This window comes from Dipodomys merriami, unplaced genomic scaffold (assembly GCF_024711535.1).
Source record: "Dipodomys merriami isolate MVZ:Mamm:240054 unplaced genomic scaffold, mDipMer1.0.p SCAF_9, whole genome shotgun sequence".
NCBI classification, from domain to species: domain Eukaryota; kingdom Metazoa; phylum Chordata; class Mammalia; order Rodentia; family Heteromyidae; genus Dipodomys; species Dipodomys merriami.
Window position 1 is genome coordinate 42,307,142 of NW_027206512.1, and position 20,069 is coordinate 42,327,210.

General features: G+C 45.3%; 1 protein-coding gene across 5 annotated transcripts in view; it reads right to left on the bottom strand.

Moving 5' to 3' along the window:
• The window catches only part of Limch1 (LIM and calponin homology domains 1), a 307,901-nt gene extending 292,795 nt beyond the window's left edge, over positions 1–15,106 (bottom strand). For 2 of the 5 annotated variants that reach the window (XM_070012221.1, XM_070012220.1), the window contains exon 1: positions 14,972–15,099. In XM_070012221.1, coding sequence (XP_069868322.1) covers positions 14,972–15,067 — 96 coding nt within the window. In that variant the 5' untranslated portion in view covers positions 15,068–15,099. Of the gene's footprint in view, positions 1–14,971 lie in introns of all 5 variants that reach the window. The other 3 variants (XM_070012223.1, XM_070012222.1, XM_070012224.1) reach the window with 2 other exon arrangements.
• Positions 15,107–20,069: the final 4,963 nt, after the last annotated feature.

Consider the following 20,069-nt stretch of genomic DNA (forward strand, 5'->3'; position numbering starts at 1 on the left):
CAAGCCGACAAATCCCCTTTCATAAGCAAAACTATAGAACTGCTATTTATAATTCAGTATAAAATCAATTCCCATTGGGAAGAAAAAAAGACTTGAAGGACCCAGGATAGATGCTTTTATTTGTTTTTAGTCAACACTTAAAATCAATCTGGTACATTCAATCACATTTTTCTTTTGTGGTTTGTTGTTGTTGTTATTGTTTGTGTGTGTGTGTGTGTGTGTGTGTGTGTGAGAGAGAGAGAGAGAGAGAGAGAGAGAGAGAGAGAGAGAGAGGAGAGGGGGAGGGAGTGTTTGTGTGTGTGTGTGTGTGTGCGTGTGCGCACGCATGTGCATGTGTGTACAATACTGGGGCTTGAACTCAGAGCTTGGGCACTGTCCCTTACCTTCTTTTTCTAAAGGCTAGTGCTTTACTACCTGAGCCCCAGCTCAACTTCATGCTTTTATTTTTTTTCTTGTTAATTGGTGATAAATGTCTAATGGACTTTCCTGTTCTAGCTGGCTATGAACCGCAGTTCTCAGATCTCAACCTCCTGAGTAGCCAGTATTACAGACATGAGCCATCAGTGCCTGGAATTCAACCACATTTTTATACTTAATAAAGTTCTGAGTTGGGCACTTAACATTCAATAACATCACTAAAAATGACACTTTCCTAGTCTCATAAAAATAGAAAGCAATCCTATAAATCCCATCCCATGGGAAGCTGAGACAGGAAGATGAGTTCAAGGTCAGCCTCAGTTTCCTAGTGAGACTGTGTCAATAATAATAATAATAATAGAATAAAATAATCTACTAATGTTTCTATTTTAAACCACTCCCAGGTTACAAGTCTATGATCATCTCTAAGAAGTATTATTCTAAGGGTTTTTTTTAACTTTTAACTATTTCCTTTTTTAACCTTTCCCCAATATGTTCCTATATATAATCAATTTTTAATTAAAACATTATCAACAATTCTTGGGGGCCTTAGCACCCACTTTCCTACTCTTTTATACAAACTGCTCAAACTTTTCCTTAAGACATTCACTGCTAGGGCAGCTGCCAGGATCTTTGATAAGGATGAGCAGACTAAAGTCTGACTGGCTTAGGCTAATCAGCCAATCTACTCCCCAGCCACCAAGAATGAGGATTTGTCCTCTTTCTCTATCCAGAGGCAGTACGAAGACTCTCAGTGGAAAAGTCTGGACCTTCCAGGGTGGGATAGGGCAGGTGGGACGCACTACAGGAAGCCACACTGAGGACTGCACAGTTAGGCAAATGAGGGAATCCAAGAACTATTTGACCTCACAGGACTAATAAATCAGCCTTCCCTCCAGACTATCAGTGGGCTTGTAGACCATTTTGTCAAAAACAGTTTTGGTTAGACTTGTATTGCTTGCAACAATAAGAACATTAACAGAAACATATTTTAAAAATTGATTTTCACTGTAAGTCTTACTAAAACCAGATGTGGCAGCACACTCCTGTAATTGCAGTTTTCCTGAGGCTGCTGAAAGATTGTGAGTTCAAGGCCAACCTGAGTTTAGGACAGCCTGGCTACATATCAACATTCTATCTGGAAACAAATATTGCTATAGAGCCACTGAAGCACAAAATCAAATAAATAAAATGTAAATACATTGTACAGCTCTGGAAAGAGGAAGTAAAAAAGTCTGACCTTTTAATGACCAAAAAGCCAAAAGAAGCCTGGAGCCAGAAAAGGGATCACCAGCTTCCTGGCTTGCCACACTCGCCTCTTCTGGCCTTGGCTTTCCTTGACTGCTGGTTTGTGATGCAAAGGACTAAAGTGCTAATAAAAACCTCACATGAGGTCTGGGGGTATATATCCTAATGGTAAAGAACTTGGCTACCCTATGCAGGTTCAATCCCCAGCAACCAAAAAATAAAAATAAATTTGCATGAGCCATGGCAATGGGTAACTGACAACTCTTCTTCTTGTATTTCCCAATTGCAAATGCAATGATTCATATTACAGAAACATAAATCATAGCAACAGCAACTGTGTTCCGTTCATAACACCAGGGCCTGGGCCACAGGAGAAGAGGCTCTGTGAGGGCCCCCCTGGGGGCTCAGGAGCCACAATGGATGGAAGCCCTGCCCAGCCTGCCTACTGATCTCAACTGGAATGGAACTGACTGGAGCAGGCCCAGCAGAGGATCTTGAACTGGGACAGATACCTGTGCCACACAGGACTAACCAGGCGGCCCCAGGCAGGGAACCTAAGAGTGCCCGAAAGGCAAGCAGACTGCATCCACACGTTTTGCTTTGTTTCGTTCATAGTCATTTCAGTTCTAGGTCTCAGTATCCAGATCTCTGAATCCAGAGACCAAGTCAGGGATCAGTGAAGGAGAATGCAATAGATGGAAAGAGAGGAGGAGTAAGAAGAGCTCCACCCGTTGGCAAGGGTATTCCTGTAACAGCTTTTCATTAGAGTCCTAACCACTCTCCTGACAACATTTATCTTTTTAAAAACATTGAAAGGCTCCAGTTGCGCAGAATGTGCATGGGAGCCAGATTGGTGGAACTGTTTCCTAGCAACTAACACTGCTGTGTGCACCAAAGATGCTCAGTAAGCAGCATCTCAGACAGAAAAGGAGCTTGGGAGGAGAGCAGGAGGGCGGGGCCACTGCTGGGTTAGAAGGGGTTGAGATCAGGGTCTCTTGAGGAGTTTTGCTTTTACTTTTAATGGGCCCAAAGAGGAGCTGGTGAGTTATCACTTCCAATGAATATCTCTGTGTGTATACGTGTGCTTTACACACACACACACACACACACACACACACACACATACACACACCAAGCAGCTATTGAGGAAAAGGCAGCAGAGTATAGCAGTCACCAGTCCAAGCTCATGGACCAGATTACCTGGGTTCAGATCTCAAATCTCAACTCTGTCTCTTAGCTGAGAGACTGACTTCTAGCCAATCAGCTAATATCTCCATGCTTTGATTCTCCCCTCTGTAAAATGGGCATAAAACAGTGCCAGGTACCATGCCAGCACTTAGACTGCAGCTGTGGGTCTAGAAATGGGACCATGTTATCATTATCTACTTTGGCTCTGAATGGGCCCTTGATCATGTGGTATCATTGCCTTCCATCACTCTTGCCTCAGGATGAATCAGGCTTCCGCTTGTCAATGGCTCCTACCATTTATGACATCCTGCTAGGTCCCTTAGGAAATGGGTGGCGACCATATCTGTGGGCTGATAACAACATTCAGCCCCACAAGCCGCTTTTGTACTTTGTGTAGGAAAGGTGGAGAAGATGCCATTTCTCAGTGTTCCCCCTACATCACAATCATGAATGGTGGTTTACTCCCATCAGTTGGTAGCTTTGTGTGGTATTTTTAAAGGTAGGCCCAATTTGGAGGATGATGGTTCAAAATTAGCCCAGACAGAAAAGGCCATGAGATTCTTATCTCCAATAAACCACCAAAAAGCTAAAGTGGAGCTGTAGCTCAGGGGGTAGAGTGCCAGTCTTGAACAGTAAAAGCTAAGAAAAAATGTCCAGGCCCTGAGTTCAAGATTTAGTACCACCACATGTTTTCTCTCATATGTGAAAGCTAGATCTAAAATACATAGGAACATGATAAATTATACAGGTCTCTGAGCATTCACACACACATTGAGACCAAAGGAAGATACCCTTAGGAGAACAGAAAAGCCCAATGCCTATATGCATCTGATCATACAACATAATATTTATCTAAATGAACTCTAAATGGAAATAAGAGGGGTTTTTGTGCTGTTTTGTTGTCTATTCTTCTTGTTCTGTTTGTTCGTTTATCTGTCTGTGGGAAGGAAAGGGGAGGCACAGAAATGGAGGGACAAAGGGTAAACAAATGTAGCAGTGGTACTTACATGAAACGATGTTGAAAATACAGCTGTGGCTGAGGATGGGAGGGAAATATTGAGACAGAGAAAGAGAAAAGGTGATATTGTCCAGAAAAATATATATTCATTACCTGACTTATGTAACTGTAACCCCTCTGTATATCACCTTTATGGTAACAATTTAAAACATTTTTAAAATATTCAGAACCAGTATAAAAAAATACCACTTAATACTGATGAAAATGTGTGATAGACTGTACACTTTATTTCAGTACTTTTCTTTTTCAGATGCTCTCTGATTGAAAGAACTATAATCCTTTTTCTGAACTTAGCTGTACTTTGAGTTTAGGTGAGGGAAAAAGAGAGACTACTGGCTTTGAGGTTAGGAAAGAAAGAACCGTGAACGTCCTGAAACGCTGTGCAGTTAAAAGAAAAGAGAAGCTTGCTCTCAGCCCTGCAACCAGGAACTCCAAGGCCAATGAGCCCTACCGCAGTTCACCCGGAGGGAAAGACTGGCTCCTTAAATAATCCTTTCCACTGCTATCACCTCGCAAAGTGCTTTCCAAGTGTCCAACCACGGACTGTCTCCAGGCAACAACTGAGTGAACTGCTTTTTTTAATCACTCTTCAAAAACACAAAATAACGTTGCTTCCTGTCAGGGCAGCAACAGCATCTATTTTCTCTGCCATAGTAGAGTCCAAGTGCCAATCAGGTGATGGTGGTTGGGCTCCGACTCACTGAACACTTGGCAGGGCTGCGGGCAGAGTGGCTGTGGCGCTCTGAAACGAGTAGAAAGGTCCAGGATGAGGACTAAGACCAAAGGAACTCTGGGACTTTGGAAGGGGGCAGAGCTCACAAGAGACCATTCATTCCAGAGAAATACTGCAGCTGTTTGTGGAGAGGTGAACGCTCAGGGCCAGGTGTGCATGGAGAAGGGAAAGGTTCAGGGCTCAGAGGCAGTTGGGAGGGTGGTGAAGCGATCTGTTGAAAGGAGTTAGCCCTGGAGAAATAGGGAAGCTGTGATCCAAGGTACCCCACCTGAGCACTCATTTTCTCCTTTCTCCTCATGAAGGGTACTGAAATGCTTCATGCATGACTACTGCCTAAAAGACCATCTCCAGAGTGGTTAGATCACTGAGCAATAGAAAGGAAGCAGATGTGTCAGAAAGAATTTTCTACAAGGTACCTTACAACAAAAGGCTACAGTCTTCCTTTCCTCTCCTCCATTCTACTTCCTGGACAGGTGATATGATAATGGCTCGCCTGCATTCACACTGGACCATGAGGAGAGTTGACAATTTATGGTGCTGCGAGGTGGTATCTGATTGGATTTGTTTATAAACTTCTGTATTTTAGAGGAATTTAGAGGAGGTTCCCACACTACCACCTAAATCACCCTATGACATGACCATTCGCCCACTTAAAAAGCAGACAGGCTTCTTGCAGCTGCTTTTCCATTCAAGGACAGGGAGCCTCCACAGCCTCCATTTTGCCCAAGATTTTTAATTCCCAGGTCCAGGCTCAAACAGTTCTCTGCCATTTCTCCTATATAAAAGTTGTTTTTTTTGTTTTGTTGGGTTTTTTTTTTGCCAATCCTGTGGGTTGAACTCTAGGCCTGGGCACTGTCCCTGAGCTACTTTTGCTCAAGGCTAGCACTCTACCACTTGAGCCACAGCACTACTTCTAGATTTTTGTTGGTTAACTGGAGATAAGAGTCTCACTGACTTTGTGGCCCAGGCTGGCTTCAAACCACAATCCTCAGATCTCAACCTCCTGAATAGCTAGGATTACAGGTGTGAGCTACCTATGCCAGCAGAGCTTCATATTCTCATTTGGCTCTTTCACTCACAATTGGTGATCTACACTTGAGCCACGCCCCTCCACTTCCCACATTTGCCTGGCTTATTGGAGATAAGAGTCTCACATTTGGCTGGCTGGCTACTGTAGAACCATGATCCTCAAATCTCAGCCCCTTGAGTAACTAGGATTAAAGCTATGAAACACCTGTGCCCAACTCTTTCTTTTTTTTTCTTTTTGAAAAATAGTCTCACCAGGTAGCCTCAAAGCCAAGATCCTCCTGCCTTAGCCTCTCAAATGCTGGGATTACAGATGTGGCTATTTGGGGCCTATTCTTTGTCTGTATAATCTGCATCCGAATTTGTAGTTCTATAGTTGTTTAATGCTTAGAAGCTATGCTTGTTTTGTTCACACCTAACTAATTCGTAGCACTATGCCTATCACATTGGGAGCTCAGTAAACATTTTTCAAGAAAGGAATTTAAGGAATTCTTAAGAGCCCACTGTCACTTATTAATGCTTATTTTTAATCACTATTTGCAAAGTAGGAACTTCAAATGAATGATAGTCGGGCATCCCAAGGGATTATATTCATATTTTGAAACATTTGACGAAGGCTTCCTTCAATTTCAATTAGAACAAAATATTGAGTTAAAATAAAATAATTGGCTGAGTGCCAGTGACTCACATCTGTAATCCTCATTACTCAGGTATGAGGATCCAGCTCAAGGCCAGCCTGGCCCTAAAAAATCTGAGTTTAATTACACAGAAGTGCGGCTCAAGTAGTAGAGTGCCAGTCAGCAAAAAAGCTAAGGGACAGCACCCAGGCCTAAATTCAACCCCATTATAGGCATAAACAAACAAATAATTGTTTGAAATCTCATTTTGTTACAAATGTTTCTTAGGAAAGATAACAATGTACCCATTACAATAAATAAAACTTCAGTTCTTCACTTGGTATAAACACACTTGGTAAAGAAGAAGGTTAAGGATTTTTTCTCAAGTCTTAGATCATAATAATGAAAAAAATAAGCAATCCTTCTGCCCTTGACCTTTATTCAAAGAGGAATTTCAGGACAGGAGTGTTGGACTGAATCATAGGATAGTAGACTGGACTTAAAAAAAAAAAATCAGCCAGTCGAGCGCTAAGTGCAGATGGCTCATACCTGTAATCCTAGGTACTCAGGAATGTGAGAGCTGAGGATCAGAGTTCAAAGCCACTCTGGGCATGAAATTCTGTGAAACTCTTATCTCAATGAACCAGCCAAAAGCCTGTAAAATTCCAGCTACTCAGGAGGCAGAGATCTGGAGGATCATGGTAGGAGGCCAGTCTGGGCAGAAAGTTAGTGAGATCCCAATTTCAACAAATAAGCCAGGCATGGTGGCACATGTCTGTGTTTCTAGGTACTCGGAAGAACCTAGGTAGGAACATCATAGTCTGAGACAAGCCTCAAGCAGAAAACACAGACTCTACCTGAAAAACAAACAAAAGGGGAGGGGCGACACCTAGAAGTATGGCTCAAATGTTAGAGCAATTGCCAGGTAAGGGCTGCACCCTGACTTCTAATCCAAGTATTTCCCCCACCAAGAAGCAAGTGCAGGTATATTCTTACTTGGCCTCCAAATACCCTATTTAGGGATGGTTAGATGGAGTCCTGCCCTAATGACTAAGGCTGACTTGAAGGTGAAGCTGCAGTAGCTACTCTAGAGTAACCATAGCAACACAGAGCTAGCTGTCCTGGCCCAACAGCTTATCTTAAGGACTCAGCACAGAGCTCTCACCTATAGCTTTGCTGACAGTGTAAGTTTTGCAGGACACAACGTTTTAACCAAGTTCTTTCTTAGTTATATCATATGATCAAGACACATTGTTTCTGCTTGATGCCAAAGGTAATTCCTTGGAAGCCAACAGCCACTCATGGGGGTCAGATGCAGAAGGACATCTCTTTGCAAATGTAAACATGGAATTTTTCCACAACCGACCTGAAGTCCATGACATCATTCCTCCTTGCAGAGAGATGCATCATCTCAGACGCAGGCAGGAGTCTTGCCAATACTCTGACATTCCTCTTTTAAAAATAAAGGACTATTATTTCCTCCTTATTATTAGTAACCCTCTAGTTTCGGCTATTTTTATATTTCTGTCACTTAACAAAATTCTATTAACCTTTCCTTTCCTCATTTTACTGTAGTGAAGTTATCGTTCATGCCACTCTTCCTCCCCCCATCCCACCTCCCCACCCCTACCCCCCACCCCCGCACAAGTCACCCCTGACACTACCCTTCACTTCAAATGCAAACACACATCCTTAAGAACAAATTATATGGTGTATTTTCCAAAATCATAGGACAGACTGGACTTAAAAAAAGTTAGTCAGTTGAGCTGGGTGCTGAAGGCTCATGCCTGTATTCCTAGCTACTCAGGAGGCTGCGATTTCAGGGCTGGGGTTTGAAGCCATCCCAGGCAGGAAGGTCTGTGAAACTCTAACCACCAATTTACCAGCAATAAAGACACAAGTGGAGTTGTAACTCAAGTGTAGAGTGCCAGCCTTGAGCTTTTTCACTAAGGGACATCACCCAAGTCCTGAGTGCAAGCCATAGTACTCACACAAAAAGAAAGAAAGAAAGAAAGGAAAGAAAGAAAAGAAAGAAAGAAAGAAAGAAAGAAAGAAAGAAAGAAAGAAAGAAAGAAAGAAAGAAAGAAAGAAAGAAAGAAAGAAAGAAAGACAGACCAGTATTAACTGGTTCAGTTCTGTGCCACAATGTAGCCATTTGATTAGACTGAACTGTAAGGATGCTCACCACAAGCCTAACTCCCCAAAGTCCAGGAGCTGCAGATCAGGTCCCTGTGGACTTTTAGCATAGAACCTCAGTGTCTGATAGTGTCAGCCTCTTCTGGGAGAAGAAAGTACCTCTTCGCCCAATGCAACATTTTCACTATTCCAAGTGAAGCCTGTCTACATGGGCAAAGATGAGAGCTCTATGGTAAAGGCCTCAGACAGAAGCGCACCAACAGAACTTAAGCCCATCAGCACTGATGAAGATGTTCCTCCACACCCCTGATGGGAACAAGGAAATAACTGGGCTCGATAGGGATGATTTTCATCTCACAGAACAATCTAAGTTTGAATCTTCTGTAACAAACTTATACCTGAACCAATCAGCAACAAGCCAAGCTTTCTCCATCAGTCTTGCTCCTCCCTCCCCTCTCAGTGCTCAGTGGTCAGTGTGACACTTCCGCCCTCCCTGTCTCTCTCTCTGTCTCTCTGTCTCTGTCTGTCTCTGTCTGTCTGTCTGTCTGTCTGTCTCTCTCTCTCTCTCCCCCCCCCAATATACACAGCAAAAACACTGGGAAACTTTCAAGCTTCCAAACTAAAATCTACTTATTGTAGAGGTTGGTTCTATTTTGACTCTCATTGTCAACTCTAACCTTAATCACTTTCCTTATACCCCTAACTGAAGAACAAACCAAACATACCACAGAGGTACTCATTCTTAATTCTCCAAACCTGTGTGCTGATAGCTCACATCTGTAATCCTAGCTACTCAGGAGGCTGAGATCTGAGGATGGTGGTTCAAAGCCAGCCCAGGCAGGAAAAATCCATGATATTCTTATCTCCTAGTAATCACAAGAAGCAGGAAGTGGAGCTATGGCTCAAAGTGGTAGAGCATAGCTTTGAGTGCAAAAGCTAAGGGACCAGTGCCCAGGCCCTGAGTTCAAGTCCTGTTACTGGAACAAAAAAAAATAGTACTTACTTAGTAAGGACCAATGTGCACAGAATTCAGCCAATGCCAATATACAATAAGCACTCAATAAGCACTAGCTTTAGTCAGCAGCAGCTGGTGCAAAATTGCAGCTTCAGAATTGTCTGAAGGAAAAAAGAAAAGCCACTGAGCAATTTCCAGCACTTCAAGAGTTGCTTGGTCCCACCTAGCACTGACTGCCACCCAGACTCAAAGCCAGATGTCTGCAACATGCTCCATTGTCCTCCATCAGTGGGAAGAAGCGACTGAGAGAGTCAGTGGCCAGGAACACATGATCACTCACACTTACACACACACACACACACACACACACACACACACACACACACACACACACACCACGTTGGTGGCCAATGCTGTCTGCCCATTTGGAGCTTACTTGATGCAGTTGGTTTCCAGGGAGATGCCAGCCCCACCTCCCATTCCTCTTCCCCTCTCCCCAAATTTGTGGGACTTCACTGTTCTCTGACCACATGACAGCATTGTGTCATAGCAGTCCTGTCTACAAACAAGTAGACCATTTCAAAGTCCTGATGAGAAAGATGCTGCTTGTTGTGATTTACAAATCTATTCAAACCGCTACTCCTTTCTTCAGCTAGCCAGAAAGGTTTTCTTCCTCTGCCTCATCTCTCCCATGTAGAGCTAGAAGACTAAAGCTAAAGCTTTTTTGTAATATAAGATTAAAATTGAATGTTAAAATTTTTGTAAGAGTCATAAAGTCCCTACAGAGATGGAGAATTAGATGTCATAACTACTCATGGCATTACATTACAAATGTCCAAGGTTACTGGCCACCAAATACTAGATTATCTCAAAGGCTACTCATAAATTTTTCCTGCTGCCAAGTAATATAACATCTTTTAGTCTTGCAGCACTAAGGTACCTTCAGTGTTTTAATCTTCAGAATCAGGTCTCAGTTGAACAAAGAAATAATTCTATGTAGACACGAGGAAATGAACCAAAAGAATGAATGTATTCCTTCCAGCCCAGTCCCACTTGTGTGAACTATGAATTAAGTCACAAAAAAGACTGCAAATTCATCACCAGGTCCCAGGGGTATGCTATCATTAAAGTTAAAGGCGTCCAGAAACTTCTCAAATTGAGAAGGAAGACAGTTGGGTTGGAATTTCCAGTCCCTCCTTAAAGTTCTGGCAACCTGTTCCAAATCAACTGAAAGTGAGTTGAACGGACATCTGTTCTTCAGAAAATATTTGGCACCAAAGAAAATTGCAGATTAGAACCGACTAATACTGTTGTGGGAAGAGAGACACAAAGGGAGGAGAGAATGGGAAAATTAGAATCAGCTACCTATGAGCAAACAACTAACTTCATCAATGCCATTAGAAAAGAGAAGGGAAGAAGGAAGAAGGAAATTCAATGGAAGAACTGTCCTTCTTTCAAAAGAGTTGACACTGACTCTGGGAACACAAAATTTCTGTATTTGAGATGAATATTTGCACATTTACCATTTGTTTAATGATTCAATATTGGATTGTCTTCAAGAGGAGAAGCCATCAATTAGTCCGTTTAGAGTTGGGTAACAAAACCAACACATTCAACAATGTCCAAAACAATACTGGTGAATCATTTTCTAAGCCTTGATAGATTAGTAGACCATCTTATGGTAGGATTATTACAGGTTTTCCTCTGAACCCCAAATCACTTAATACAATGAAAATACCATGTAGTAGAGCTCAAAGCATAACTCAAGTTGTAGAGTACCTGCCTAGCAAGTTCAAGGTCCTGAGTTAAATTCCTAATATTGCCAAATAACAACAAACAACAACAACATGGAGCGTCCATTTTCTTAGCGTCTAGTCAAACTATTCGGCATTACTAGACTGCAGATAAGGCTTAATGTTAGAACTCTGGCTTAGCAAACCCAAGTCCCAGAGTTCAATCCCTGAATAAATGAATGAATGAATCAATGAATGAATGGATTAAATAGTAAGATAACAGGATGATATTAGTAGGTAATGAATTCTATTTTCTACACTGGAAACTTATACTTCTGAAGTATTTCTCAATAGTAGGCTTAGATGTTATTAACAACAGAAAGAACGGTAGCAGTAACCATGGTAATAATAATGGTAAGAGTAAGAGCAATACTAATGGTAATACTAATAACTCACTTAAACCTCATTTCCTAAGTGCTGTGAATCATTCTAAGCATTTCAGACACATTCACTCATGAAATCCTCACATCACTCTAATAGGCAAGTGAAATGTTATTCGTTTCCTGTTTTAGATATTCTCCACAAAATCTCTGTTAATGAGAATATTTCTGTTAATGAGAATTACCTTTCAAAGAAAACATTTAGAACCATAAGGATAGAAAAAGCAACTTGCCCAAGGTCACCTAGTCAGAAGGTGCCAGACCTGAAACTCAGACCCATAACACCCAGCAGTAAAGTTGAACCTCTTAGCCACCATGATGCATTACTTCCCCTGACTTAGAAGACCTTCTAGAAAAGGAATATGCCCTGCCAATTAATACGTGAAATAGGCTGTTTATCTTAGCCCCACAATAGACATACAGCCTGCTCCTACAGCTATAAAAAGTGGCTGCAAGTGTTACCCAACTATACCCAGGGTGTGCCCAGGGTGAGCTCCCCTTAGCTGGTTCACCTTCGCCAGCCAAGACCAAGGCTGGGGGCGGGGTGAGAGAGAAGCCACATTTCCTGCCCAGTAACACAGTCTTCAAATAGCCAAGGCTGCAGCCTGTGAAATTCCTCACTGAAAAGTTAGGTCTCAGAGCTTTTGCCTTGAGTTTTAAGAATGAACTTTTACTCAACAATCACCTCTGATCAAGAAAGAACAGGTCTAAGGAAATAAGCAACAAAGTGTGTTTATTAACTTGCTCCACCCAAGGGAACTTCCCCCCCCCCCCAAGGGTGAAATTCTTAGGACTCAAAATGAACAAAAGAAAAAAAAGGAAAAAAAAAAGTCTGTGGGAAATTTAATCACCAACACAACAAAAGAGAAAAAACAAAGCCCTACCAATGAGGATGTTGCCAGAGACAATGGACCCCCACGGGAGATGCAATTGTGTCAAGAGAGCAATCCCCTGGGAACTGGACTCACACTAAAAGCTAGCTTATTGCTATATTAGCTGAGGAATCTTTGTTTACCTGGCAACAGTGAGCAAAACCATCTGTTCCTGCCCCTAGGCTCCACCAGAGTTGGGAAGACCCCACATTTACATTTCAAGAGGAATCTCCAGTAAGGAGGGAGGAGATCTCTATCTCTCTCCAAGTTAATATGTTTTTTATATGGCCTGGAAGGGAGTAGGGGGGGGAGAGAGAACACTGTCCTTTCAGTGAAATTGAACCTCACAGTTGAAAGGAGATAGGCCCCTTCAATAATGCACAGGCAGGCTCCTGCTACCTGGCCCTAAAGCCATGCAGGCAACTCAAGCTTTCCCATTCTTCAGTTGGAATAAACCGCTAAGTACCAATGAGAATGCCAAATTGTCTCCTAAGAGTTTCTTAGGAATATCTTTCTTTTCTCAGACTGTTATAAAGAGTGATGTCTCTTTTGTATGATATTTAGATATATGCCCTACTAACTTAAAAAAAAAAAGGCCACAGATCCCAGGTGAGTGTTTCATATCTTACTCTACATGGGGGCTGTGACAAAACAATACATACATATCCCAAAATTCATGGAGGCGCACCCTTCCAATGCACACACTTGCCTGTACCTGAATTATACTATGATACAATTTTAAAGGGAGAGTGTGTCCATGGCATTTACAATGAAGGGCAGTGGGAATAAATCACTCCATAAATAGTAAAGATAGTCTGGTCTTACATCTTCCCTTCACCCCATCCACATCCAAAATCAATCTCGAGAAAGTTCAAGGGGGAAAAAAAATACAGTCATGGTTCTCTCCACTCAGCCAGCAACTACACATGACTCTTGTGCGGCCTGCGTATCCAAGTATGCAGCACGGAGAGAACACCTGTCACATGCCACATATCAAAAATAAAAAGCCGCTGGGGTCTTGGCTGGAGTGGTAGAGCGCTTGTCCAACACATGCATAGGCCCCAAATTCACACCCCAGAACAGCATTAAATGAGTAAATAAAATAGAAATAAAAGGCCAATGTCTTTTTCTCATACGTTAGAGGGCTATCAAATTATAAGAGACCCGGCTGAGTTTTTAACAAGAGTGTAGAGTTTGTCCTGTTTCTGTTTCTAGATTCTTGGGGACGCCTGGAAGTTGCAGGCCTGCGGCTGGAGTCTTCCAGCAACACAAGGGGGGGGGGAGTTTTTTTGTTTTTTTGGTTTTTTTTTCCCCCAGAGGCAACTGGGCAGGTTTAAATATGCAGCATCTGTAGCTCTGTCACCCAGCAGCATTTGGGATCTGCGATGTTTCGGGGAAGGGGAATGGGGTTTACTTAGGGACAACCAATATTAAGATGTTCCTTCTCTGTTGGTCAGGATCAAGAGGTATACACACTTCCTCCTCCGAACCATCAGGCAAGGAAGACCGCGTGTCATCGACGGGAAAGAGGGCCGATCATGTTCATTTTCTTCCTACGTCCATCCTTACACGGGTCTCCAGGGGTAGCCCTCTCCCCTCGCCCTCCAAGCCCCCCCACCCCACCCCCATTACCGCAGATCGCTCGTTTCGGTAGCGCAGAGCTACCAAGCCCGGTCTACAGATAGGCATCGTGAATCAGGATCACCCAACAAGCCTGAGCCAGCCAGAGCTATAGTGATTTCTCTGGCCGGCCACCTAGTCATTCAAGAAGTGAAATCTGTCACCTGGGCCGGGTACCAGGTCCTTCCGAGCCCACTCTGCGGTCTGCGGGACACAGAGGCGGCTGCCAGTGGCGGAGCGGCGGGAGGAGCGCGTGCCCGCAGGGGGTCCAGCCGCCCCCACGCACCCCCTGCCACCCTGGCCAGCCTCGCACCTGAACGGGCGCCAGGAATACAACGGAGAGGCTCGGGTGGGTATGCGCCTCCCCGGACACACACACACACACACACACACACACACACACACACACACACACACACACACACACACACACACACACACACACACACACCCCGCCAACTCCGCTCCTGAAGGACCAGGAGCGAGACCAAGAGGCGGACACGAGAGCAGGACACCCCGAAATGCGGTGCCCGCGCGTGAGGACTCAGGGAGCTCAGTGCGCCTTTGCAGCGCTTCTGCTCGCCGCGGGCTTCCCTTGGCAGCGCCTGGGAAAGCCATGTCAGCTGAGATTTGTATTCGAGGCCGGGCTGGCAGGAGCGGGCGAAGGTGCCGGGGAGCGCACGGCGACACTGCAGTGTGTCCCCCCCCCACGCCCCCCACCCCCGGTGCGCGCAGCCCTCCGGGGAACCCAATGCCCAAGCGCCGGGGGTGGACTGCAGATCAGATCGCCCCGGGCCGCAGAGCGCGACCCAGAGCAGCTGGCCAAGAAAGTGGGGCGTGGGGGGGGGGGCGAGGCTGGACCTGCGCTCCGATCGGTGATCCACCGGGGTGCGGGGCGGTTCCCCAGACCCCAGCTACCCCCACCCCACTCCCGCAAGGCCGCCCTCCCGCCGGCCACCAGCACCTACCTCGATCCACTTCTGCGCCTCGGAGAAGGCGGGCTCGGGGGGCGGCTCGGGCTGCAGGGGCTGCAGAGCTTCCAGATCGAGCGCGGGACAAGCCATTTGCGAAGCCCGGGGTCCGCTGCCGGAGCGCGCTGGGCCGCCGGGAAGAGCACGGCCGCTGCCGCAGGAGCGCGCTCCCGCCCCTTCCCGCCCGCCCTCCGGCCCTCCCCTCCGCTCGCCCTCCAGGCGCAGGTCCCCGCGGAGGCTGCCGCAGCTGTTCCCCTGCGCCGCCGGGGCCGGGCTGCGCCGTGCGTGCCCGGCGGGAGCGAGTGCGGAGACCGAGGGAGCTCCCTCTCCTCTCCACCTTCGCGGCCGCTCCGCCCCGCCGGAGGGGAGGAGGGGGCGGGGAGGGGTGGGGAGGGAGCCTGGGCTACCGACTAAAAATAACCTGGAGTGAGCACTGGGTGTCTCCCTCCTCGCTCACACCAGGACCCGGAGAGGGACCTGGCCGCCACCCCGCACGTCCCCGCGCCAGGCCTGCTGCCAAGGGGGCGGGCCCGATCGCTGCACCTGGGAGACGCACGGAGCCCGGCGCACGCGTCCCGGGGAAGGGGATGGGGGGGGGAGGAGAGGGAGGAAAGGGCCGCTGCAGCCCCGCAGCGGGACGCGCCGGCACCTGCCGTCCCTACCCACGCTGGGGTGAGGCTTCGAGAAGGACAGCCCCTCCCTCACCCCGCACCCCGAAGTGCGCAGCCTTTCCTTGATCTTTATGGAAGGAAAGATAAAATCAAACTCCAGGCAAGCTATCTGGGCCCTCACTCATTGATTCATTCAAGCAATATTGATTGAGCACCTACTGCTGGCCAGGCTTTGAGCTTAGGCACTGGAGATCTATAGATAGAGCTAAAATAATGCTAATTAATAATAATAATAATAATAATAATAATAATAATAATAATAATAATAATAATTGGGAGTGTAAAGGGAGGCACAGAAATGGAGGGACAAAGGATGAACCAATGAAGACGTGGTACTCACTGGACAGCATGTGGAAAAGGAGCTACACAAGGACTGGGGAGGGACCAAAGGGAAACACTGGGAGAGAGCGAGGGACGAGGTGATGGACTCATGTAACTGTAACCGCTCTGTACATCACCTTTAGAATAACAATAATAAATCAACAAGGGCTGGGAATGTGGTAGAGTGGTAGAGTGCTTGCCTAGCATGCAGGAGGCCCTGGGTTCAGTACTATATAAACAAAGAAAAAACAAATAATGCCCTCCAGGTACTGATTTTACAGGCAATGGGGTGAAGGGCAGGACAGACACTCAACCGGCAAGTGTAAAGAAGATCCTTCTACCAGGTGGCACCTATTGAAAGAGAGGATGAGCCATGGGTTGGGAGCACAGAGCACGCTGCTTTCTGATGGCCTGTCAGCCTTTCTCCTGGGAAGCTGCCCAGGGCATCCTTGTCCAGTTAATCGAGGGTGTTTATTCTCCTCCCTCCCCCTACAAGGGTCCGGAGGGCTGGCTGTGTCACTTTGGCAACTGTCATCTCTTGCCTCCACCCCAGTGGCAGAGATAGATGTATGAAGCCCCCATCCCCACCCCTGTGGTCGCCATCCTGCCCACTTCCTTCTAACCCCCTCAGCCACCCCTCCATGAGCACGCTCCGTCCTTCCTGAGACCCTCCATGATGGTCATGAAGAGTTCTTTTGAAGAGACTATATAATGAGGCAAAGGAAGGTCAACCATGCAACAGTCTGGGAGAGATGTTTCCAGATGGGGGGCCCCAGGCCTCGAGGTAAGGACAAGCCTGGTGGAATGAAGGAACCCATGAAGACCTGGGGGTGATGGCAGCATGGTGAATGACAGAAGGGAACAGAGGCAGTGCATGAGCTGAGGGCAGCCACGCTGGCTACTCACTGGAGGGCCCTGGGTGCTTTAGCTCAGTACTCCCAGCAGATCTCCCACTGGGAAGCGGTGTCATTTCCTGGTTCAGAGCCCAAGCTTTATTCTTGGTCCAGTTCTGCAGCTATAATTGGGGGTGGGGTGGGGCCATAAGGTAGGGCTAGCATTGCACCACTCCATGCATTGGAGTCAGACAGGCTTCAGTTTATGTACTTGGAAAACACTCAGGTGGCACTTGTGCAGTACCAGGCCCTGTTCTAAGTGCAGTACAAGTGACTGACCAACCCAGTCCTCACTGCAGCTCAGTGAGACCCGAAGGACTGTTAGGATCCATTTGAGGAACCGCAGTGGCGGCGTGGGGGGCGAGGGAGAGGGAGCTGAGACTCAAGCCCAGACAGCCCAGCACCAGCTCTACTGTGACTGCAACCCCCAGCTACCTTTCCACTCCCATCCACACTGCCACTGGCATTTGCCTCAGTTTCCGCATCTCAGAGGAGGTGGAAGTGGCTGCCCAGAAGAACTGAGCAGAGCAGCAGACATGGTAATTATGAAAGACTGGCCAGCACATAGCCAGTACTCAGTACTGGCCAGCTGACCACCCCTTCCACCCGCCCTCCAAAGAAGAAGGGAAGGAGAAGGTACAAAGCAGAGATAAAGGAGGCCCGTAGAAGGAAAGGACTAATTAAATGCAGTGTCAAGATCAGCTCTGTCCGAAAAGGAGGATGGCAAGGAGGTCATCGAATCACTGATACGCTGACATGAACTGCCAGGCATGGTGGTGTACATCTGTAATCCCAGCCCTTGGGGGGTAGACATAGGAGAAGTACAAATTCAAGGCCAGCCTGGGCTGGCTAGACTATACTGTAAGAGCCTGTCTCTTTTTTGTTTAAATTGAAGTATACAATTCAATGGGTTTTCCTGTACTCACAGAATTGTGCAACATAACTAAAATTAATTTCAGAACATTTTTACCTCCAAAAAGAAACATACCAATTAGCAGTCACTCTTCCATGTCCTCCACCTCTGGCAGCGATTCATGTATTTTATTTTTCTCCATAAGTTTGCCTGTTCTAGATGTTTCATATAAATGGAGTCATGGGCTGGGGATATGGCTCAGCATCCCAAGGACAGATCAAGTACTAAAAAATATGCTCGATAATGAATACATCAATGAAGTCATACAAGATGTGGTCTCTTGCATGTGGCTTCCTGGCATGACACGTGTGTGTGTGTGTGTGTGTGTGTGTGTGTGTGTGTGTGTGTGTGTGTGCTGATCCTGGGGTTTAAACCCATAGACTAGGCACTGTCCCTGTGTGTTTGTATTTAAGGCTAGTGCTCTACCACTTGAGACACAGCTTGACTTCCAGCTTTTTGGGCAGTTAATTGGAGATAAGGGTCTCACAGGCTTTTCTGCCTAGGCTGGCTTCAAACCATGGTCATCAGCTTTCAGCTTTCTGAGTAGCTAAAATTATAGGTGTGAGCCAGCACCCAGCTTAGCATAACATTTTTAAGGTTCACCTCTGCCACGTTGCAGCAGACCAACACTTGGCTTTTCTTCTTTTTTTTTAATCAACAGAGAGTCTCACTCTTACCCAGACGGGCCCCAAATTCCTGGGCTGAACTGACTCTCCTGCCTCAGTCTACAGGCATGTGTTACAATGCTCTGGGGTTCATTTAGGTTTTTTTTCTTTTTGGGGTGCCTGGATCATGTCTGCATATACACTGGACAAATATTGTCACTAAGCCACATCCCCCAGCCTGTATTCCTATTTACTTTTTAAAGTTTTATTGTTATTATAAAGGTAATGTACAGAGGGACTACATTTCATAAGTCAGGTAGAGTGCATTTCATTTTGGGCAATGCCACCCCATCCCTCACTCCCGCAATTTCCCCCCCCCCCATCTGTTGTATAGTTCATTTTCAACATAGTGTCCAGTGAATACCATTGCTGTATTTCTTCCTATTTAATTTTTTAAATTTTATTTCATTATTTTTTGAGACAAAGTCTCCTATATAGACCAAGCCAGCCTTGAACGTAGGATCTTCCTGCCTCAACTTTTGGAATGCTGAAATTATAGGTGTGTACCACCATGCCCCACTTGTGCGCCCTTTTATTGCAAAATAAAAAAGCCATCACATTAACATTATTCATTCTTCAGATATTTTTATTGCTTTTCTTATTTGTTATTGAGTCAAACTGCTATAAATATTCACATACATGTACATTGTACATGAAAATACATTTTCATTTTCCTTGAGTATATATGCCAAGGAGTAGAATTACTGTTCATCCCTCTGAGAAACTACCAGACTGTTCTTCCTATCAACTGTACCGTTTTACACCTTCATCCAATCTCTTCATCTTCTTCCAACACTTGCTAGTGTTCAGATTTTTATTATTGCCATCCTATCATATATGAAACTGTATTTGGTTATGGGTTTTCATTTGTATGACTAATGATACTGTACATTGCACATTGGTCATTTGTACATTCTCCTGGGAGAAATGTCTATCTTGGCCCATTTTAGATTATTTCTTTATTGTTGAGCCATGATTTCTTTATATATTCTAGAAATAAGACCTTTATAGATATGTAATTTACATATATTTTCTCTCATTCTTGGTATTGATTTTTATTTGATGGCTTTGAAGCTCAAAAGTTTATATTTTGACAGTCTAACTTATTTGTTCTTTTTTTTTCTGTTGCTCATGGTTTGGCAGCATATGTAAAATCCCAATGTCTAATCCTAAGTCATCAAGATTTCCTTCATAGCCAGGTGCCAGTGGCTCACACCTTCATTTTAGCTATTTAGGAGACTGAGATCTGAGGATCGTAGTTCAAAGCCAGCCCAGGCAGGAAAGAGTCCATGAGACTCTTATCTCCAATTAACCACCAGAAAATCAGAAGTGGAGCTGTGGCTCAAAGTGATAAACCACTTGCCTTGAGCAAAAGAGTTCAGAGGCAGCACCCAAGCCCGGAGTTCAAGCCCCACAACCATGTTGTTGTTGTTTTTCTAGGAGTTTTATGGTTTTAGCTCCTACATTGAGATCTTTGATTCATTTTTAGTTAGTTCTTGTAGAAGCACAGCTTTTGAGGTTAGATAGAGTAAGAGTTGGTTTCTGAGTTATAGAAATCAAGGAGGATTTAGAGGTTCAAGGACTCTTTCCGGGGAGACTGCAGAGCCAGCGGGAAATGTTGAATAAGCCATC